This window comes from Chrysochloris asiatica, unplaced genomic scaffold (genome assembly GCF_000296735.1).
Source record: "Chrysochloris asiatica unplaced genomic scaffold, ChrAsi1.0 scaffold00005, whole genome shotgun sequence".
NCBI lineage: Eukaryota > Metazoa > Chordata > Mammalia > Afrosoricida > Chrysochloridae > Chrysochloris > Chrysochloris asiatica.
In genome coordinates, this window is record NW_006408523.1 from 18,966,701 (window position 1) to 18,991,178 (window position 24,478).

The 24,478-nt window shown below is 40.4% G+C and overlaps 1 protein-coding gene across 1 annotated transcript in view; it reads right to left on the reverse strand.

Moving 5' to 3' along the window:
- Positions 1-1,107: 1,107 nt before the first annotated feature.
- Positions 1,108-24,478, reverse strand: part of GPC6 (glypican 6) — a 1,623,644-nt gene continuing 1,600,273 nt past the window's right edge. Inside the window, 3 exon segments of the mRNA XM_006832006.1 lie at positions 1,108-1,310; positions 7,857-8,032; positions 12,881-12,896. Coding sequence (XP_006832069.1) covers positions 1,108-1,310; positions 7,857-8,032; positions 12,881-12,896 — 395 coding nt within the window.

Consider the following 24,478-nt stretch of genomic DNA (forward strand, 5'->3'; position numbering starts at 1 on the left):
TGTCTTGACTTTTCTTGTTGTGAGTTATTTTGTACGAGAATGCCCTTGTGATGTAGAAACCAATTGACACGAAGCAAAAGAGTTAAAAGCTGAAAACTCACCTAGGGATCTAATTGAGGATCAGTTCATCTAAAGAACTGTTCTTTGGAGAGGGAAATGAGCACAGGGGCCAAAACATCTAATTAATGTCAGACCTGTAGCACAAACAGAGACATTTTATCATTGAAGATGGTTTTCAATCCATACCCTTGAGGAGGATGAATTGATGAGAATGTTTACCATAGACTGGACATGAAGGGAAAACATCTGTGCCTAGCGGATACAATGATCAGACATTAAGGAAACTGAGAAAAATGCTGTTACTGAAAGTGAAATTGGGCTGGGTGAGAGAGAGGTGCTGAGTTGTAGACATTTTTTTTTGCTTTCATATTAAATATGATATTCTAACTTTTAGTATCAGTACCTCCAAATCAATTTGGTATTGTGTGGTTAGAGTCTAAGACAATACCTCCAAGACAACATTATGTTTTCATTACAGCTTCTTAAAAAATTCAACCTTTCTCCCCCAAGTGTTTTGTAAACCTGATTCATCACAGAGCCTCTTACACTGGGAATTAGCTATCAATGCTGAATTTATAGTGTTAAAGTTCTCTTATCTTTCTCGCTTGTTTACTTGTTTTTTTTTTTTATAAATGCAGTTATCTTGGGGTTTGGCCTGATTTTACATGAAGAACTCGGTTTTTTCTATTTTTTTTTTTTTTTTTAATGGGGAAAAAAAAAAAAAACTCACAACGTGAGATTCCTTTACTTCTGCAGCATAAAAGCAAATGAAGGTAAGAAAATCTCCTCGTACGAAAGATTTGAGTAAGAATTCTCTCTAGAATAAACAAGGTCCTCACAGATAGCTGAAGGAAAGAGGAAGCAGTTCGGTCTGGCACCTGGTACTCTTTGGGAAAACAAAAAGAGAGGCAGATTGCAGTACTGCTCTCTTCCCATAGAAAATGGTAGGTTTTGGTGGCATGGTCCATTGCCCCATTGTGTAAGAAAAGAAGTAAGTTGGTCGTTCAAATAGCTAAAATACAGTTTCATCTGATCATAAGCCCAGGATTATCTGCACAGTCTCTGCAGTGCCAGCGCGAAGCAGAGAAGAGACCACGAAAGTAGGGAGAGGCCGGGCTGGGGGGCAGAAGAGTCCACTTCTCTTCGGTCAGAATCAACTGCTGGGGCCTCTGTGGTGACAAACTCAAACTCCGTGGGACACACATCATCCATGCATCCACTGCCACTCCCTGAACCACTGGATTCATCACCTGGGGTGGAAATATTGAAGGAAAAAGAAAAGTTAGGTGCAGATACACTAACATTCTTTGCTGTACTATTCCCAATAGCCAAACGGTGGAAACAGCCTCCCACAGACGAATGGGTAAACAAAATGTGGTACATAAACACAGTGGAATATGACTCAGCCAGTAAGAGCAATGAAGTCCTGATATACACAGATGAAATGTGAAAATACTACACTGTCAAAAACAACAAGTATTGTATGCTTTGATTTACAAGATCAAAGTGTATTAGTGGTTACCAAGAGTAATCGTGGGACAGAAAGAGGGAGTCATTGTTTAGGAGACACTGAGCTTCTGTAAAGGGTTATGGAAAAATCTGGAGATGGAGAATGGTGAATGATGATGGCTGGAGCAACAGAATTCACGTTACTGAAATATACATGTGAAAAGTGTTGCAATTACAAATGCTCTGATACTTATATATGCTAAGTGTGTCGCATCGCCTCTGACTCATAGCAACCCTGTATAGAGTTTGCGAAGTGTGTCGCATCGCCCCTGACTCATAGCAACCCTGTATAGAGTTTGTGAGGCTGTAAGTCTTTGCAGAAGCAGAAAACATCATCTTTCTCCCACAGAGAGGCTGGTGGGCTTGAACTGCAAACCTTCTGTTTTACAGTCCAGTGCTTATCTTGCACAGCTTCTATGCTCCCCATTTATATATATTTTAAAAATCTAAAAAACAAAACAAAACTGAAAATCTAGACAAGTCAAAAAAAAAAAAAAAAAAGAGAGAGAGAGAGAAAGAAGAAAGAAAGGAAGGAAGAAAGAAAAAAGTTAGATATCGAACGAATAAAGAGTTAGTGGAAGGAACATAAGGCCGTGGTGGTGGTGTGGTGGTGACAGCCTCCCCTGACCCACCTCATTGTGTTTGTTGTTAATGGCAGCTTTGTGATGGATGTGTGAACTGGAGAGAAGTAGTCATGGGTAGCCAGAGTTCACAACAACCTAAGGTGTTTCTGGATCTCGGGCTGAGTGGGAAACCATTCCTACCATATTGGCTTTAGAGTGTGCTCCCTTTCTCTGGTCAATGTTTAAATTACTTTACAGGATCCATTCTTTATTCTTTATGTACCTGAGAGATATCATATTTTTCGAAAATATTTTGAAAAGATGATCTAAAGGCAAACTAGAAGAAAAAAGTACTGAAATCCCCTCTTACATTTTACTCTAAAATTAGGAAATCTGAGGTAAAGCCACAAATACTTGTGGAAAGTATATATTAGTAATAATGAAAAGGATTCTGGTTAAAGTAAACAAACCTAGGAGAGACCGTTTCCACAATGTCTACATGTGTAACTTTCATTACATTCTTCAAGTTGTGTTACCATTCTTGCTGTCCTTTCCCAAATCATTCCACCATCATTATCTGAAACTCAATGCCCCCTAGAATTCTCTTTCAACAGTTCCCAGGGCCATTGTCCTTTTGATCTCACTTAGATGATTCTTTGAAAGAGCACAATGTTAAAAACAAATGACTTTACCAATTAAAATAATCTTTTTTTTTTTAGGTGGAAAGCTAAGTTCAAAGAAGACTCCAGGGACAGTTTTGGTTTAAGGTTTAAGGATTATCTTGAAACAATAGTTTAGACAGTTCATCCAGTTTCAATGGATCCAGAAAGTCTGGATTCCATTCAGAATTAAAAAATTTGTTCCACATTTTACCCCCTTTTGATCAGGTTTCTTCTCTAGAATCTTTCATCAAGGCATTCAATAATGGTAACTTGGTTACTCGTAAATGATAAAAGTAACTTTTGGTTATTTGTAAATGATAAAAAAAAAAAAAAGCTTGTTCCCACCTCTGCTCTCCTTCTTAGAACTCTATTCTAAACCACTTCTCTTTTTAAACCAGCACATGACAAACTAGACCCCCACTGACCAATCTGGCCTGCTTCCAAAGAATGTTTTTTTTTGTTTTAAATGTTTGAAAATAAAACCAAATGAAGAATGTTTCATAGCACATGAAAAGTATAACTGAAATTTAAACTTCAGTGTCCATATATAAAGTTTTGGCATCCTGATGTGACATTGTAAGATACTCACTCAACCTCAAGGTCAGTTTGAGCCACAAGGTTGGCAGTTCAAACTCACCACTCACTCCTCAGAAACCCTATACAAGGTTGCTATCAGTTGAAACTGAGTCGACAGCATTTAACAACAACAACACCATATGAATTTAGTAGAACACAGCCACACCCATCCATTTAAACCAAACCAGTTACTTTTGGTTGATGCCAACTCATGGTGATCCAGGGGTTTCAGATCCAAATTATGCTCCAGAGGGTTTTCATGACTGTGACCCTTTGGAAGCTGATTGCCAGGTGATGGGAGGACTCTTCTAACGTACTCCTGATAAGACGGGCAGAAACCTGCACAACGTGTGTTTTCATCCCCTACCAAACCCCTGCTTAAAGTGGGGCATCTGAATGCCAGCTAAGATCACTTGAATACACTATGTCAGGTTCTTAACATTTTCTCTGATTTATCTTTTTTTTTTGACAGGGGGGAAATCCCATTAATTAAATTCTAGGTTATCAGAATTACTAAGGGAATTGTTCAGAACACTGGTATTATGAACAAGAAGTGATATAGCCTTTTCAATGATATTATTAAAGCGATGTAGAATATTAAAAATATGGGCAGCAAATAATGATGCGAGTTTCTAGCTGGGGAAAATAATGGCCTTGTGTCTTTGTGAAAGGGATCACAATGCAAGTATCTAAGGGGCAGAGTGGGTGATAAAGAAAACATGTCAAGTACAATAAGGGTGATATGGCTACAAAAGGTGATAATGGCTTCTGTAATGATTAGGGTTCTGTGTCAACTTCACTAGGCCAGGGTTTCCAGAGGTTTAGCAGCTGAAATGCAGTTATTCCCATGGTGATGAATCCTAATATAAGCATCGTTAACACTATGATGAGTGGCTATGAGCAGCCAATCAATTGAAGGGGTGCTTCCTTGAGATGTGGCCTTCTCCCAATATAATGGACACATGGAAGGGACTCCTTCTCTCTCTGACACTGGGGACCTGGGATTCTGCAATTGTAAGTCATTTCTTTGATAATAAGCTTCTCTATCTATATGTATATGTATATGTATAGAAATGTGTGTGTGTGTGTGTGTGTATAAAACAAGCTTCCCTGGTTTTGTTTCTCTAGAAAACCTGGCCTAAGACAGTTTTATGGAAGATACTATTCTAAAATAGAGAGCCAAATCTGTGCTTGGGTGAAAGCTAAAGTATGTTCTTAACTGTTGGTAACTGGAAAGTCAGCAGTTCAAACCAGCAGCCACTCTTGTAAACCCTAAACAGGTTCTCTAAGTAGGAATAGTACTTATTCCTTATACACAGTACACAACCACCACCACCATCACAGGAACATAGGTCAGAGGAGAGAGGACCAAGGCCAACATCATCTAACTCACTACAATAGTCACTCTCTAAATAAAGAAGGAGCCCTCGTGGAGCAATGGTTAAGTGCTTGGTTGTTAACAAGCAGTTTGGTGGTTCAACCCCACCACCATTCCACAAGAGAAAAGACCTTGTGGTCTGTTCTGGTAAAGGTTATAGTCTATGGAAACTGAAGGAGCACACAATGACAACAGATTGAAAAAAAAGCATCTTAATGGTGTTTGTTGTTGTTGTGTGTGTTGTCAAATCAATTATGACTCACAGTGACACTATATTATAGAGTTAGGAATTCTGATGAGGCACTGTAGGATAAGCACTCGATCACAAGGTTGGTTTGAACCTCAAGGTCAGCAGTTTGAACTCACCAGCTGCTCCTTGGAAACCCTATGCAGCGTCACTATGAGTCAGAACCGACTCAACAGCATTTAACAACACCAACAACAATTTCAGGGTGGAACTGCCCCACACAGTTTTCTTGGCTAATCTTGAAGGAAACAGATCACCAGGTTGTTCTTTTGTGGAGCCACTAGGTGGGTTCAAACCGACAACCTTTAGGTTAACAGCTGAGTGCTTAACTGTTGTGCCACCAGGGTTCCTAGTTATAGTATATAGATTGGATAAAATGAGAAAAATGAGGCTAAATGACAAATAAGGAGAAGCAGCAAAGGTTAAAATCTTGAGTAACATTCTCCTTTGAAGAGCAGAGGAGAAGTCTGTGAGGAATGGAAAAAAATGGATGATTCTCAGAAAAGTCACAGCAATGAAGTCTATCATATTGGTAATTACCCTGAGTTGAGAGGTTTTTTTTTTAAACCATTGAGCTGTTTAAAACGGAAGAAAGCACTAAATTTTCTGTAAGCAACAACTCAGTGGAATGAAGGCTACGAGCTGCATGACTTAATGTCTTCCATCTGTAACTTACTTCTATCTTATTAATTCAAACCAGCAAGTATCATGTTTTGCTTTAGTGACCAGATTATAGAATTACTGGCAACTCTCTCCAGTTCATGTTCAAGAAATCTTTTCCTGGGCACTCTTTGTAAGGTTGTTGTTAAGTGCTGTTGAGTCAGTTCCGACCCATAGCGATCCGGTATATGGTTTCCAAGGAGCTGGTGAGCTTGGGCCGCCTATCTTGGGGTTCAAGCAGACATTTCAGTCTAGTGCATTAACCACAACATCCTACCAGGACTTATAAGGCTAGAAACTTTAAAAAAAGCAACAACAACACAAAACCTCTCCTTTATAATTGTTGTTGTTAAGTGCTGTCAAATCAACTCAGACTCATAGCTACTCTGTCTAGGGTTTCTGAGGAGTAGCTGATGGCTTTGAACCACCAACCTTGTGATTAGCAGTCCAGTGTTTATCCTACAGCATCACACTCTATTATAATTTTTCAAATTACGTTTGTTGTTTTTGTGATTTTTAATATAATAGTCTTGTATGGTACTACATCAGCATTTTACTATTTTTTCATTAATTCAGGGACAAATGTGTATGCACAACTGGATACAGAGGAAATCAAGTTATTAGCTCCTTTACATATTGTCTTAAATGAGCCTCCTAAAAACCCTTAAATAGGATGGTCCCATTGTAAAAAATGAGGATCTCAGTTACTTTCAAGAAATTGTTTTCAAGAAGTAAAGTAATTTCTTCAAGGCTACAGTTAATATGTGGGGAGATAGCGACTCCAATCTTGGATGCCTGAGCAATCTTTGGAATATTCTTGGTGTGGTTAAGTGCCATTGAGTTAACTACAACTCATAACAACCCTGTATAGGGTTTCCAAGGAGTGACTAGTGAGTCTGAATCCTGGACCTTGTGATTAAAACCAACCTTGCGGTACAGTGCTTTATCCCATAGCGCCACACCCAGTGAGGAGGGTGGTATTAGGGAAGAGGACAGGAGTTTTGGCAGACACAGAAATGCTGATGAAGAAAGACCAACAAAACAAACACATTGGTATTGAGTTGATTGTGATACATGAGCTCCTATAGGACACAGTAGAACTGCTCTATAAAGTATTTCCAGGCTGCACCCTTTACAGAAGCAGACTGCCACATTTTTTCCTGCAGAGTCACCCACTTTTGGGTTAGCAGCCAAGCACTTTAACCACTATGCCACTAGGGTTCTGATGGAGAAACTAAAACACAAATGGATCTGCTGGCAAATGTGCCTGGCAAATTTTAGCTCTGGTATAACTGAATGTAAGCCATAAGACCAGTTGTTATTTCAATAGTGTTATAGATTGGTTTATTGTTGTTGTTAAGTGCCTTTGAGTCAGTTCTGACCCATAGCGAACCTGTAGAGGGTTTCTGAGGAGCAGCTGATGAGCTTGAACCACTGACTTTGCAGTTCAAATGGACTTTGCAGTCTAGTGCATTAACCCTCAGCACCAAACCAGAACTCCATAGATTGGATTATGTCTCTCCAAAGATATATTAAAGTCCTAATCCTCAACATATCAAAGGATATGTTGAGTCCTGGTGTGGCACAGTAAGATAAACACTGGACTGCTACCCACAGGTTGGTGGTTCAAACCCACCAGTCACTCTTTGGAAACCCTATACAGGGTCGTTCAACTGATTCAATCGCATTTAACAACAACAATGATGTTCTCTATCTGTGATTATGACCTTGTTTAGTCTTTGAAGATGGTATCCCTTAAATTAACATGAAGTCATACTGAGGGGGGCAGGGCTAATTGAATATAAGTAATATTCCTGTAAAAAGCAGGGACAGACAATAGAGGCAGAGATGACAGTGATGTACAAACAAAGGAATGCCAAAGAATGCCAGTCACCATAGAAATTAGGGCAGATTCTCCCTCAGAATACTCAGAAAGAATCAGCCTGGATGACAGCCCGATTTCACACTTGTAGCTTCCAGAACCATGAACGAGTAATTTCCGTTCTTAAAAGCCATCCTGTTGTGGTATATTGTTAGGCCTGTCCTAGGAGACTAATACATTAGTATCTCAACTTTTGTGGATTGGAGAAGAATAAGGTAAGATTAAAAGAACACACTTTTCATGGAGAAAAACCATGGTAAAATCTTGTCCAATAACTTTCTACTCTGAATGGTCCTGGTGCCAGTTAAGATTTCCTTACTCGTGTCCTGAAAGTTGACGTCGTTGCCATTGTATGCATTCTTTAGTTTGTTGGTCATCACACGAAGAGCCATGATCTGCTGTCTGATGAAAGTGTCGGGCCGTGTGATGTCCACATCCACTTCAGGATTGTTGATCTGGTTGGTCAACCCATCATTCATGATCTCAGGCAAGTATCTGAGGACCGAGAGGGAAAGAACAGATCATGTCAAGGGATATTAAAACCAGATTCTGTCATGCTGTCTCCAATGGTGAGCCACACACCTGGCAAAAACTGGGCTCAAGAAATACTGTTAACTGATGGTTCATTTGTTGGATATAAAACTGATGATCTGCCCTGTAAACTTTCACTGAATTCACAATAAAAACTAAACAAACAAACAAACAAAAAAACAAACTGGGCTCAGTTCCTGGAAAAAAATGCCAAAGAGTAAAACACAGTATACATTTTCACCAAGGGAAAACCAGCTGAAAAAGCTTCAGAGTACGTTTTTCACTGGTACCGGATTAGTAGGTAGGTTTGCCTACAAATAAATGCTCAAGTGTGAACATACAGAAATCATGACTTCAATCAACTACTTTTTCTCCCCTCAGTCTAAATATTTAACCCTCAACTGTAAGATACTTCAAATCAAAGACTTAAAACAGATATGTTAAGAAACATATTTGGGAAGTTTTCTCAGTCTTCTTGTTAATTTTAATATTAAGAAATGGATTTATAAATTAATCTGATACAAGGATGTTCCTCTTTAGCATAGGAAGCTCTATCTCACATATTAATCAGAAGATACTTGGAGAGTTTTAGGAGTAACCAGAGATTATTGGAATGCTTGTGGTGTTTGTTTTGCATTTGAATCTTGAGACTAATTCAGTGTTTGGTAAAACAGATGGGTGAAAGCTGGCTCTGAATTTAATATTTCTTTTACTTACAGTAAAATGTCAAAATTTTCAGTTATTCAACATCAACTGCCTAGGCCACCAGGTTGATTTATGCCAGAGGAGGCTAATGATTAGAAAAGGACATGAAGCCCTCTTTGGTTCCTTGTAACACTTGCGACCTTTCCGTTTTCCAGTCTTCTTCTCACACCCACAGACCACAACTATAGCCTCAAACGCACTTCCCTGCTTCTGTTCATCTTCCTAATGTACCCTACACACGGGGTCTAATTGTCCTAAAATAGTGCTTTCATCCTACTTAAAAATTCTTCTTATAATACTTCCGATGATAATATCTAAAGTCCATTGAGTGCTTACTAAACTAAGTGCCAGGCACTGTGCTGAGCATTTTATATACATTTTAATTTTTATTATTTTTATAATTTAAAAATTGTGCTAAGTAGATAATAAATCCTTTGCCATTTCAATATTCTTCACAGCTACAGTTCAGTATGTCTATCATGTTCAACCATTACCATTATCTGTTTCCAAACTTTCCCCTCACCCTTAATAGAAACTCAGTGTTCTCTAAGCAATGAGTCCCCTGGCTCCCTACCTCCCACCTGTCCATGGTAATGACTCATCATTGTAGGTCTTTATACACTGGCCTATGATATCACAGAAGTGGTATCATACTTTATCCCCTTGTGACTGACTTAGTTTCCTCAGCATAACATTTTAAAATCCATCTATGTTGGAGAATTGATATGCATTTTTAATTTTGTGCCATGCAATTTATGATGCAGATACTTTTTTATCCTCATTTTACAAAACAGAAACCTGAGACTTAGAGGTAATAAATGGAAAAACCATAAATGAAGTCAGGAAGTCTAGCTCCGGAAACTGAGTCAATCATTGTACTCTACTGCTTGGCCCGCCATAAAACATGTTTCTACCGCATAGCTTGCCCACCCAAAGCCACCTCCACCCAGGCTGTACTTTGCTATGCTGCAAATCATTTTCTAGATTCTGGAACCCTAAAGTTCCGTCCATCAACTTCCAAATCAGGAAAACAGAAACACACAGAGAAACTTTCATATTTCAGCCCCTTTGTATGGAATCTTTTGCATGATGTATTTGTGTATGAATTGATTTCCTTATTTTAAATCAGAGATCCCCAGAATAAGTTCCATGTCTTCAGCCATATCTTGAGCAAAATCGACTTCATGCTGTTCAGTAAATAATGAATAATGAAACATATAGAGCGCATTGCAAATTCCTTTCCATGAAATATCATGGCATTTACTGTTCTAGAAAATGTCCTAATAGAAATTTAAAAAACAATATCAAGAAACCAAGTCATGGAACTCTGTTTTTTTTTTTAAAACTTTTTATTGTGAATTGACTGAAGGTTTACAGAGTAGATCATCAATTTTATATTCAACAAATCATATACTTTGCTTCGTTAGATGGCTGCAATCCCTCCAAGTACCACCAGTTAACTACATGTACATTTATTCACTTGAACTCTTGCCTTCCTCTCTGTCTCCCGCTACCTTCATCTTTCCTCTGCTAACCTCCCTTTTGTACATTGCCTGCCCTACCACCCATGTGGTATGGTGCTGTGGGTTAATGTGCTGGACTGCAAAGTCATTTGAACCACAAGGATGGTGGTTCAAGCTCATCAGCCACTCCTCGGAAACCCTAAACAGGGCCACTATGGGTGGGAACGGACTCGATGGCACTCAACAACAACAACCTTTTAGCCCATGAGTAATTTCCCCTCCCCCTCTAACCATCATAGATTGTGGGGTTTTTTTGTTTTTGTTTTAATTCTTTACAACATTGGTTAAATACAATGTTTGTCCTTTTGTGGCACCGTAGGATAAGCACTTGACCTCAAGGTTGGTTTGAACTGCAAGGTCGATGGTTCACACTCACCAGCTATTCCTAGGGAACCTACACAGCTATGAGTTGGAATTGACTCCACAGCACTTAACAACAACATTTTCACCCAGCATAGTCTCCTCCAGGTTCAAACATGGTGTGAGATGTTTCACAGATTCATCATTATTCTTCAATGTTTTTTAGTATTCCATTGTGTATATGTATCAAAGTTTGTTTAACTGTTCTTCTGTTGATGGTTATTTAGGCAGTCTCCATCTTTTTGATTAAGTCTCTGTAGGCAGCATATTGAAGGAAGCTGTTTTATTATCCATTCTGCTCTTTATGTCCCTTGATGGATACATTTAATCCATTTACATTGAGTATAAGTATCATTAGATATGAATTGATTGTTGGCATTTTTCTGTGTGCTTTTTTTGTGTGGTGTCGTTGGATTCTTTGTTCCACTTAATTTTCTATACTGAGTTAATTTTGTTTGTGGGGTTTCTTTTCATTCTGTTGTATTAAGATTTACTAAATCTTTCTGATTGTCCTCTTTTTTATTTTGATTTTCAGGTGTATAATTTTTCTTTGAGGTTACCCTGTAATTTATTAATTATTTTTCCCTGTTTAAAACAGTCTATTTGATCTTGAAACTTACTTGACTTACTCGCCATTTGGAAGTTCTGTATCTATACAATTCCCACTTTTCACTTTGTAGTTGACTTCATATACATTGATATCTCTGGTTTCTGACTTTCTGTCTTGTAGGTTTGCTTCACTTTGTCGTTGTTATGTGTCATAAAGTTGGTACCGACTCATAGTGACCTTGTGCACAACAGAATAAAACAGTGCCTGGTCCTGGGCCAACCTCACTATTGCTGCTAGGCCTGAGCCCATGGATGCCACCACTGTGCCAATTTATCTTGTTGGGGGAGGGGGTCTTCCTCTTTTTCTCCAACCCTCCACTTTACCAAACATGATATTCTTCTCCAGTGACTGGTCACTCCTGAGAATATGTCCGAAGTATGAGAGACAAAGTTTGGCCATCCTGGCTTCCAAGGAACACTTTGGCTGTATTTCTTCCAACAGATCTGTTTGTTCTTTTGGCAGTCCATGGTACTTTTAGTATTCTTCTTCAACACCATAACTCAAATGCATCAATTCTTTTACTTTCCAATTTTCACATGCATATGAGGTTATTGAAGATACCGTGGCTTGAGTCAGGAGCACCTTAGTCCTCAAACTGACATCTTTCTATTCAATGCTTTAAGGAGGTCTTGTGCAGCAGATTTTTTAAATGCAATACCTCATTTGATTTCTTGACTGCTGCTTCCATGAGTGTTGATGGTTGATCTGAGCAAAATGAAGTCTTTGACAACTTCCATCTTTACTCCATTTATATGGATGTTGTTTATTGGTCCAGTGGTGAGAATTTTTGTTTACTTTACATTGAGATGCAACCCATATCGAAGGCTGTGGTCTTTGATCTTCATCAGTAAGTATTTTAAGTCCTCTTAACTTTCAGTAAGCAAGGTTGCATCATCTGCATATTGCAGGTTGTTAATGAGACTTCCTCCAATCCTGACATCACATTTTTCTTCATATAATCCAGATTCTCAGATTATTTGCTCAGCATATAGATTGAATAAGTATAGTGAAAGGATGCAACCCTTGAGCACACCTTTCCTAATTTTAAACCACTCAACGTTCTCTTGTTCTGTTCGAAAACCTGCCTCTTGCTCTATGTACGGTTCCTATGAGCACAATTAAGTGTTCTGGAACACTCATTCTCTGCAGTGTTGTCCATAGTTTGTCATGGCTGACACAACTGAAAGCCTTTGTGTAGTCAATAAACAGGTAAACATCTTTCTGGTATTCTCTGCTTTCAGCCAAGAACCATCTGATGTCAGCAATGATATCCCTTGTTCCATGCAATGATATCCTCTTCTGAATCCAGCTTGAACCTCTGGAAAATCTCTGTCAATGTATGGTTGTAGCCATTTCTGTATTAACTTTGTTGTTGTTGTTAAGTGCCATCGAGTCAGTTCTGACCCATAGCGACCCTGTACAGGGTTTCCGAGGGTGTAAATCTTTACGGGAGTAGAAAGCCTCATCTTTCTCCCGCGGAGCGGCTGGTAGTTTCGAACCGCTGACCTTAAGGTTCGCAGCCCGATTCGTAACCACTACGCTACCAGAGTAAAACTTTACTCGCATGGGCTATCAAAGATATTGTCCGATGATTTCCACATTCCGCTTGGTCACCTCTCTTTGGAATGACCTCAAAAACGGATCTCTTCCAGTTAGTTGACCAGAGAGTTGTCTTCCAAATTTCCTGGCAAAAATGAATGAGTGTCTCCAGTGCTGCCTCACTTTATTGAAAGATTTCAATTTGCATTCCATCAATTCCTGGTGTCTTGTTCAATGCACCTTAGACTTCTTCCTTCAGTATTATTGGCTCTTGGTCATATGCTACCTCTTGAAATTGGTTAAACATCCATCATTTGTTTTTGGTACAGTGACTCTATGTATTTCTTCCATTTTCATTTTAAATACTTATATATCTGGGTTGAGTTCTGGGTGATGTTGTCATGTAGGGTAATCTCAGGTTGTCTGCTATTGCTGGTTCTCAGTCCAAAGAATACCCTTTAGCATTTATTGTAAAGTTGGTCTGGTCACTACAAATTCTTTTAATTTCTGTTTATCATAAATGTACTAATTTTAGCATAATATTTGAGGGACAGATTTGCTGAGTATATGATTCTTGGTTGGCAATTTTTTCCTTCAGAGTGTTATATATGTCATTCCATTGCTTTCTTGCCTGCATGTTTTCTGCTGAGAAATCAGAGCTTAATCTCATTGGTTCTACTTTTTAGGTAGCCTTTTGATTTTCTTGAACTGTTCTCAGAATTCCTTTTTTTGTCTTTCATTTTGGAAATTTTGATTATAGTACATCTTGTTGATTTTCTTTTGGGGTTTATCTTGTTTGGAGTTCATTCAGCTTCTTGTATGTCTGCAGTCTTTCATAATGTTAAGGAAGTTTTCTTCCAACAATCCTTTGACAATTTTCTCTGTACTTGTCTTTCCTGTTCTAGAATTCTGATCATCCATACATTGTTCCTCTTCGTGGTGTGTCACAAAAGTCTTAGGCTTCCTTTGGACTTTTTCGTTCTTTTTTCTTATTGTTCTTCTAGAATACTAGTATTTAGAGATTTAGCTTCAAGCTCAGTAACTCAGGCTTCCTTTGCTTCTCATCTATTCCTTTGCCCTTTCAATGTATTTCAATGTATTTCTGAGATCTCAGTATTAATGTTCTGGATTTCTAATTTTAGGTTTTGTATTTGTTCAAAATTTGCATTTATTTTGTCTGTCTGTTCTTATAGTATTGCTCTTCATTCTTCTAAAGTTTGTGTTGTATTCTCCTGGCTTTCCTCAATCTTTCTATTGATCCTTTGAAGGTACCTAATCATTATTGTTTTGAATTCTTTTTCACTTAGTACCATAACCTTTTCTTCCTCAGAAATGTTTTCTGGCTTTGCATCCTGTTCATTTGAGCTATTCTCTTGCTTTTTCATGTAAAATTGTCTGTTGTCTCTGAGGCATTGTGTGGTTGTCGTATTTGTAAGAACAAAAAGTGCAGTTAATGGAGAGCAGAAACCTCTGGGGGCTCCTGTAATTCAAGGAACACATGAGATTGTTGTGGAAGGGATGTGACAGTAGAGTTCTTGGCCCTTGATGGAGTTCCTATTGGTCTCAGTGTCATCTATGTTCAAGGAAGTCAATCTAGAAGTAGTTTGTGGAGGCCCTTGATGAGGCTGGTTTCAGTGTCTCTTAGGACTACAGGGAAGCTGGGGACAGGGTGATTGGTTAAATGCTTGTCTGCTGATTCTGTGGGGCTTATAGGTCAGGAGCTAAGTCTACCTGAATTCAGGCACCAAATCAGCATATGAAAGCAGCGCATCCAGCCCACACCTCACATTGGTGTGGTTCCCAACCATATATATGGTTACAAACTCCTGGAGAGCAGGGTCTGTGCTGGGGGTGGATAAAGATGGGAGCTGGCTAAACTTCTGGTCCTCATGGGAGTATGGGAAAGAGAAGAAATTGCGCTTCTTCCATTGCCTGCACCGAAGCTGCCCACAAGGTGGTTGGGCCGCATCTGGTCAGACTTTCACCAGTTGGTCTCACTCTCTCACTGTCCTTGCTTGGCCTCGCCTCCCAGTAAACACTCTATCCACCTTGCTAACTTTTCTTCTGACCTCAGGGTGCCAGAATTTTCATCTATGTCTGTTTTACTTGGTTTCTCATATGTTTGTTGTAGAGGGTCCATTTAGTGTGTCTGCTTAGTCTGTCATCTTCAATTTTTCTACTTTTGCAGTAAAGTATAACTTTTGTCCTGCTTCTTAATACATTTGGTATGTAAATAAAATCTTGTTAGACTTTTAAATTGTCTCCTGGGTATAACTTATAAAATACGACATTGCGTTGGCTGTTACTGGCATGTAATTATATGAACTAAGCATCTTGAGTTCAACCTAGTGACCCAAACCCATTGGAATACATAATAGCAAATGCATGCAATAGCACTTTGCTAATAATGGGGCTGCTGGGGGCTGAAAGGTGATCTTAGTCTAGTGTTGCTCCTCTACATTTTGGAAGTGATTCTGGCAGTTGTTCCTCTGCCGAGTCAGAAGTGGTCTCTGTTTGTTTCATATGTTGTGTGCACTGCAAGGCAAGCCAAGACTCATTTATCAGGAGCTGACTGCAGTAGCGTACATGGGAATGCTACCCTTGGGAGTCTGAACATCCAGAAACAATAAGAGACTGCCAAGTAAACCCAGCCTCTAACTGTGCCTGCTGATGCTCAGCTGCTTACAATAAAAACAAGTAACAATGCACCCGTGTCCTCAAAACCCTTTTCTCCTTGTGTGCATTCAAAGGGCAACTTTAGAGACAGGGTGGTAACTTAAATTTAAAACACAGTTGAGAAAGAAATTGGCACTGCAGAAAAGACAAACGAGCTAATTCAAAACTAGACAAAAGGACTAGAATAGACATTTCTCTAAGGGAGATATACATGTGGCCAGTAAGAACATGAAAAGATGCTCGGTATCATTAGCCATTACCTGTTGCTGTCTAGTTGATTCTGACTCATGGAGACCCCACGTGTGTCACAGTAGAACTGTGGTCCATAGGGTTTTCAATGGCTGGTTTTCAGAAGTCGATTACCAAGTCTTTCTTCTGAAGAGCTTCTGCGCAGATCTGAGCCTTTCATTCAGTCTGCAGCAGGGCATGTTAGCCATTTGTATCACCCTGGACTCCAATGGTCATGAAACCAAACCCACTTCTATCAAGTGAATTTCAACTCAGAGTTTCTAAGACTTTAATTCTTTACAGGACTCTATAGCTTTATCTTTCTTCCAAGGAGCAGATGGTGGATTTGAACCATCCACCTAACCCATAGCACCAGGATAATTTGAATTAAAACCATAATAAGATATCACTCTACACACACTAGGAAGGCTATTATGAAAATACCTTTTTTAAAAAAGCAATAGCAAATGTTGGAGAGGATGTGAAGAAATTGTGAGAAAATGGACCACTTATGCATTGCTGGAGAAGTCTCTGGGTGGTACAAATGGTGATGTTCTTAACAACTAGATGAAAGGTTGGTCCATCAAACCTCCCCAGGGTGCCTGGCAATCTGCTTCTGGAAGTTAACAGCCTTGAAAACCCTATGGTCAGTTCTACTTTGAACATTTGGAGGTCACTAGATTTCTCCAAGACTTGGAATCTACTCAGTGACAATTATAAACAGTAACAAACACATCGCTGGTGGACATATAAAGAGTGCAGACTCCGGGAAACCATTATACCATTCTTCACAAGTTAAACAAAGAATGATCATTGGTAAGTGATAGTCCTGCGCCGTCCTCACAATTGCAGCTACGCTTGATCCCATTTGTTGCTGCTATCATGCCAATCCATCTCGCTGGGGGAATCCCTCTTTTTTGCTGTCCCTCCACTTTGCCAAGCTTCTCCAGGGACTGGTCCCTACTGATAATATGTCTGAAGTATGAGAGACGAAGTCTGGCCATCTTGGCTTCTAAGGAACATTCTGGTTGTACTTCTTCCAACACGGATTTGTTTGTTCTTCTGGTTGTCCATGGGACTTTTGATATTCTTCTCCAACATAATAGCTCAAATGCATCAATGCTCCTATGGTCTGTCTTTTATTGTCATATGACCCAGTATAGACCCAAAAGAATTGAAAGCAGGGATTTAAATAGATACTTATAAATCAATGTTCATTTCATTTCAGTGTGCACTGCAAGGCGACAGACAGGAGAATAGACAGGAGAATAGACAGGAGAAACAATTTAGATTTCTATCAACAGATGAATGGATAAAAAAAGTAGTTGTTATATAGTATACACAATAGAATTTTATTAAGCCATGAAGAGAAATGAAATTCAGATACATGAATAAACTTTGAAAACCAAGTGAAATTTCAGTCAAAAAAGGATAAATATATGATCTCACTTATATGGGGAAGGAGAGTATGGTGGCTGTTTTAGGATGAGCACTGACTGTGAACTACAAGGTTGGTGGTTCGAGCCCATCTCACAGCCTTGGAAACCCTACACAGGGTCGCTATGAGTCAGAACCAACACGATGGCACTTAACAACAACAACATTGCTATGGTGCAGCAAGTGAACTACATCCATGAGTAGTCAGATGTAACTTTCTCAGGGGTTGTTTTCCATCTTGCAAGAGCACGGCTAAAAACAAAATCTTTGGCAGTTTTTTTTCTCACATCTAACTTTACATTATTAACGTAGACATCCTTGATTACATTTAATTTTAGAACTGACTATGGCAGTGTGGTGGGTCCACATGATAAGCACTGGACTGCTAATTATAAGGTCAGCATGTGGAGTCCACTAGCCACTTCATGGGAGAAAGGTGAGGCTTTCTGTTCCATGAGATTTAAAGCCTTGGAAACCCTATATGGAGTCACTAGGAGTCAGAACGGAATTGCTGGCACTTTGACACTTCACAACAACAGTGTGAAAGAGTCTCGTGGCAATCTGGGAGGAGCTGAAACCTTCAGCCTGTGGGCCACTGCAGACACTGTGCTGGGACCCTCATTCAGCAGAGACATTTTATACAGCTTGTCCCCAGAGAAAGTTTGCCCTGGTGAGCCCCAGAGCTGCATTTCTCTGCTTTCCAATTCAGGCAGTGCTTCCAGACAGACACTGCTGATACATGAGAGCAGATCAAAAGCATTGTTAGCAGGACTTCTGTTCATATATGCACAGGGTTATCCCAAATAAAATGTGTCCAAATAAGTCTCTGCAATCACGGATGATTGCGGACAAGTTCTCTCAGTAACAGGTTTGTCCTAATCTCATCCTGGTGTGGCGCTGTGGGGTAATGCGTTGGACTGCATAGTCGGTTCAAACCGCAAAGCTGGTGGTTCAAACTCACCTGCTGCTCCTTGGAAATTCTATACAGGGTCGCTATGGGTAGAAACTGATAGCACTTAACAACAACAATAATCAATAACACTTAACAACAACAATCTCATCCTGGTGTGGTGCTGTGGGTTAATGCTCTGGACTGCAAGACAGGTTTGAATTGCAAGGTTGGCAGTTCAAGCTCTCCAGCCACTCCTTGGAAACCCTATACAGGGTCACTATGAGTTGGAACCAATTCGAAGGCACTTAACAACAAACTCGTGCAGGTGCCTTCAAAAAGCAGGTCCAATGAAAACAGTGGCTTCCAAGGGAATCTGATGGGCCAGTGAAGTTCAAGGAAGAGAGGTCAGCTTAGAAAGTTTGGTGATTTTCTTGGGGACTCCAAAGGGGTCATCTTGGAAGATTTTCTTGAAGGACACAGATTAATCACAGGGGCTTATTAGAGAGATTTTTAAAGAAAATGTAAAACTGCACTAGTGAGAAAAAAGGCCAGGAATTTGTGTTGGGGAATTTCTTTCCCCATCATGACAATGTACTTGCTCATTCTTCAAGGATAGCAAGGGCTGTCCCACAAGAATTTTGTTGGAAATCCTCACCCCATCCATCCTACAGCCTGATCTTGGCCTTTCAAGTTTCTTTTTCTTTGTTTCTTTTTTTTTAATCCCCCAAACTCAAAAGGAAAATTTCAAAGGACAAGATTTGAGTTCCTTGAGATGCCAAGCCTGCCATTTTGACGTGGAGTAATTGAAGAATACAGAATTCTCTGGGGGAGGGTCAGAGAGATGGAGCTCCTGCTTTCAGAAGTGTAGAGATATCGCGGGTGGGGGGAGGAATGTCGAAGAACAATAGCTTCACATTTTGATATTTTTGTTTAGTAAAAAGTGCCTATGATTGTATAGCAATACTTTTTGACTTCCACTTATATGAATGTGCTTGCTGGGAGGAGAACATGTCAACCTATCAGGCAGTGTTGGTAGTTGTCTTTATGTTGTTGTTGTTGTTAAGTGCCATCCAGTTGGTTTCTTCTCACAGTGCCCTGAGTTGGCATTGACTCTGTGACAGTGAATTCGGACTTAGTGAAAATCTGAAAAGGGAGGCATGACCAAAGGCTGTGGCCCAGTGGTGCCCAGTGGGGTTGGCATGAATCCAAATGGATGCTGAGGAGGCAATGGGAGACATGGGGTGTCTAGGTATTAGTCTGGGTTTGTTTTCAGGTAGCTAGTCCTTCTTCTGTCTGTTTCTGCCTCAGTGTACACTTAGAAGAGTGATGTGAGAGCAGTTTCAATCCCATTTGTTACACAAATTAGCTCAATTCAACATGTCTCTACTGCAATTTCTAAATCTCAGTAACCCATTCATTCATCTTCAATGGTTTTAAGAATTTATAATTTTGTCGAAGTAATTATACACATATGGCTAATGTCGATCCAAAATTCCTTTTCTGTAATTTAAAACTCTGTAAACATTTTTGAATAATCCATTTGTCAGCAAAACCTGATCTGTTCTGAAATAAAGCTAATTTTCAGTCTTTATTTACCCCTGTTAGTGTAAATATCCCCTTGTGGTATTGTAGGATAAGCACTGGGCTGTTAACCACAAGGTTGGTGGTTCAAACCTACCAACCATTCTCAGAAACCCTATACAGGGTCACTATGAGTCAGAACTGACTCAACAGTACTTAACAACAAGTGAAAATATCAATACATCTTGCTGTAAAAAGATGAATGTGTACGATTTGTGTTGGTTGTCGCCTCAGGCCCCACTGGGAGTAATATATGACATACAGTAAATGTACTGTGGTTATTTTATAATATCAAAAAAATTCAAAAGCCTTCTTAAAATCCAAGGTTTAAGGAAACTCCTAAGGTTCTCGGTCTGGGTTACTTTCCATTTTTTTACTGGCTGGAAAATGGTATGTTATTGTTGTTGTTAAGTACCATCAAGTTGGTGCCAACCCACAGCCACTCTGTATAGGGTTTCCAAGAAGCAGCTGGTGAGTTTGAACCACTGATCCTGCGGTTCAAACCAACCTTGGGGTCTAGCGCATTGTCCTGGAGCACCACATCAGAACTCTGGAAAATGGTATAATTTGAAGCATACTGTGACCTATACGTTAAACAGATTTATAAATTCTTGAAGACTGTTACATGAGAGCTTTCTGTATTCGCTATTTTGTGGATGTGCCACTGAGGGATGGTAGAAGGCATCTGAGATCTCCCTGGGACCCAGGGATGAGACTGTGGGCAAGTCACTTTATGTAATTCGCATTTTTGGTAAACTGCACACAGTTCAGCGCTGGACCACCTGTCAAAATGTTGGTGATTTGAACCCACTCACAGGTGCTTTGGAAGACAGACCCTGCAATCTGCTTTCCAAAGATCTGTCTTGAAGACCCTGTGGAGCAGTTCGACTGTGCACAATGGGGTCACCATGAGTCAGAAGTGACTTGACAGCAACTAAGAACCGAAACAACATGAGTCCATATTTGCGAATTGGGAGTGGAGGCAGTGGTGGTTGAGTGGAAGGATTCTTGCCTCCCATGGGGGACGAGCGTTTGCTTCCCAGTCCGTGCATCTCAGGATGTGCCGCCACTCTCCGCGACTCAACAGCAATGGACAACAGCTACAAAGTGGGACTATTTCTGTTACTTACTATACTCCCAGTAAGATGCTTCCTTCCGTACTGAGCCAACCCACAGGAAAATACCTTCAAGAATACAATAGCTAGGGCAACTCTAGTATTAAGTTTGCAGTGGCTCCATACGATAAGCACTGGATTGCAAAACACAAATTCTTGGTTCAAGCCCACCAGCCTCTCTGCAGGAGAAAAACAAGGCTTTCTGCTCCCGTGAAGATTCAATGCCTCAGAAACCCTTTAAAATGTTGCTATGAGTTGGCACTGACTTGACGGCACTCAATAATGATATAATGTATTAAAATGAAATCCCAGTTGTTAGCACTGCTTTCGTAGGAGTGGCTGAGAGCTGCGGAATCTGACACTTTAAATCCTGAATTCATGTACAGAGGATGAACTGGGAGGGTTTTCTCTAGCTGCAGAATCTGTGACATGAAACAATCTGGGCACTTCATTTGAGAGCACACAGCTCACTTGTAGCCATGGGCAGAAGTGAAATTCTTTTACTTGGTCTCAGCTCACTAGCCCCGTCCATTGCCACTGAGTCGACTCCGATTTGTAACACTCCTCTGGGACAGAATAGAACTGCAGCATGGGGTTTCAAAGGCTATACTCTTTACGGAAGCTGCCTGCTACATCTTTAGCCCTAGGAGCTGCTGGTGGCTTTGAACCACCGACCTTTTGGTTAGCAGCTTAACTGTTGTGCCACCAGTGCTCTCTGACTCCCAAACCCATTTTTTCTTGATAGGTCTAGAGTCAGTCAACTACAGATGATTAGCAAAGGAGGCCTGGGAGCCAACATGAAGGGCTGCTCCGTTGCTGACCAGCAACATGGCTCCTTCCTCCCAACATGTTCACCTGTCCCCCACAACAGTCATGATGTGTTCCTTCCCCAAGTATATCTAAAGAAGAGAAATGGTAACTTGGAAGGTCGGATTATAGAATGATGTAACTAGTTCTACACTGCGTTTCCACCTTCCTGATGTGATGCCTAGTACGGTCGTATGTGGATTCTCTTACAGCTCTTTAAGCTGCAGCTGATGTGTTTGGGGAGCTATTCTGCAATCAGACTAAAACAACATCGTCATGCCCACTCCTACTGAGTGTCTCTCTCTGACAGATTTCTCATCACAATGCATCACTTCACACTTCTTCCATCTGCTCAGACTTAGCCAGTCCTGACTTGGTCTTTTCTTTGGTTAGTCAATCTACACTGTGACTGAGGAGAGTGATCTATTTTCTAAATTTTTCTATTTTTCCTCTTTCTTTCAATTTACTGTATTTACCCCTTGACCTCAAGATGGATTTCCTCAAGGGCACAGTTATTTCTGTGAGGATCAGCTGGCAGGAATCATAGCAGCGGCTCCCTGAAAAGCTATGTTTCCAATGGATCCAATGAATCAGCCAGCTCGTTGCTCACCTACTCCCTCAAGGCATTTTAATGAAAGCACAGATCAGGAGCTAGATGCTGGCTTGGTTACTGTTATTGTTACATTGTTGTGCAGTCGATTCTGGTTCCTGGCAGTGCCATGTGTGTAGGGCGCAATGATTCCAGAGGATTGTTAAGGTTGTGCTCTTTCAGAAGCTGACCACCAGGTCTATTTGCTGCTGGGTGCGTTTGAACAGCCAGACTTTGGGATAGCAGTTGAGTGCAGAACATTTGCACTACCTGACAAGAGATGAAAGTGGACATTTTCTTTGACAGCTTTATCTGGATGGAGTGATATCTGGAAATGACCAACTCAAGAAACCTTGAAGATGGAAATTGTTTATGTTCTGTCAGGCTGTTCTGGCAGGTTAAACTCTCAGATGGGTTGTATGAAGGAATCTGAAACATTGTCATGATGACCAAATTGAGACACAGAGACACGAAGTGACACACGTGCTGTTGAAAAATGTCACCAATAGACTTGCTTGACAAAACCCCAAAATACTCAATATCTGCAAGGTGCAATAAAACAAGCTATGCTTGTATAAAAGCTTTGTATTCCTTCCAAGTCTATGCATTTCTGGGTCCCATTGAATCATTCTTCTTCAACTCCTTTACTGATTACTCATTCCAGAATGCTCTTCCCGGTGATGGCAGACGAGTTTATATCTCCTCATAGGACCTCGAGGTTCACCGGGAACATTTGTAACCTGCAGCACGAGTCTTTGGCCTTTTAGACTATTATCGATCTTCCCCCGTTAGTTACTTACTTCCTTTCAATTCCTATTTGTTTGAGTCAAGACAGACTGCTGCTGCCTCCTCTCCATTTCGCCTTTGGAAGATGCTGAGGCGAGTGAGAAATAGGCAGTGTAGAAGCTGCACTTCCAGGCTCTTTTCTCCTGAAATTGCTTTGAAGGCTGTCTTTCTTCGTTGATAGACAGGGCAGCGAACACTGAACCTTTGCTACTTCGTTAGCTACTCTGATAAGTAGGATGTGACTGAATCAATGACTCACCCACGATTCAGAGTATCCATCCCTGGCCAAAACAGCATCCCACTGGAGACCAGAGGTTTGGGTGGATGGTGTCCTCCATTGTTTAAACTGTGCTTTAACAGTCCCACTCACAGTTCTTGCTTCATGCACACATGGAGCTGAAGCAATTTGTCGTGGAGATGACTTCAGCTTTGCCTCTCCTCCGGGCTATCCTCAGTGGGTGAGAGTACAACCAAATCATCTAACACCCCTACTGCTACTGCTGTGTTTAATGTTAGCAAGTCTCCATTAAAGGAAACATCAAGGGTATCAGCAAAGGCAAAGAGAAAACAAAAAAATTGCAACATGCTCCCTGAGGCTTGTGTGTGGACTGAAAATGAGAATATCTTACATTTTAATAGGGCCTTAAAGTAGGGCTGCCAGATAAAATATAGGTTATTTATTTAAATTGGGATTTCATATAAATAATAAATACCTTTTTTTTTTTTTTTAATGAAAGTCTGTCCTGTTTGGTATTCTATATTTTTATTTTATAGATCAGGCAGTGAGGCCTTAGAACCTTGCAACGCAGTGCTAGCCCCTGGACTAGCCACAATGATATCATCACCTGGAAATGCAGACCCGCTGGCCTCACTTCAGATGAAACTCAGAAGCTGCATTTTAACAGGATCCCCACAGTTCAACCTGCATATTATAGTTGGACAAGCATTGTTTAAGAGTTTGCAACCTTTTGTTCATTGCTATTAACTCCTGGATCTTCCCAGTGTCCCAGGAGGTTGCAAAGGGATGGGGAAGGAAGAGAATGGGTCTCTGGACTGGGTAGTCATTGTCAGAATGAAGATTTAAATATAATCAGGTCATTGGACACACCGTAATTCCCACTCATCAGTGAGCAGTGTCCCCTTCTTCCATTCTACCGCTTGCTTGCAGGTCAACTTGGCTCCAGAGTAGACTGAGATCTGCCGAAGTGGGTGAGGGTGGAATGGGGGTCGGTGAGGGTGTGGGAGTGAGTTCATATTCCAGGAGACATACACCCTTGACCAATATCTTTCATCCCATGGTTGCCATAGCAGCCACATCTCTGTGGAACCTGGTCTCTCAATTTCACATCAGCACCGATTTCAGCTGGTGCCATTAATTTCATAACAACTTTATGGGAAAGTAAGATCATCAGTGGAGTAAATGTACATTTGTTGTCGTTGTTAGGTGCCATTGAGTTGGTACCAACTCATAGCGACCTTATGCACAGCAGAATGAAACACTGCCCGATCCTGGGCCAACCTCACTACTGTTGCCATGCTTGAGCCCATCGATGCTGCCACTT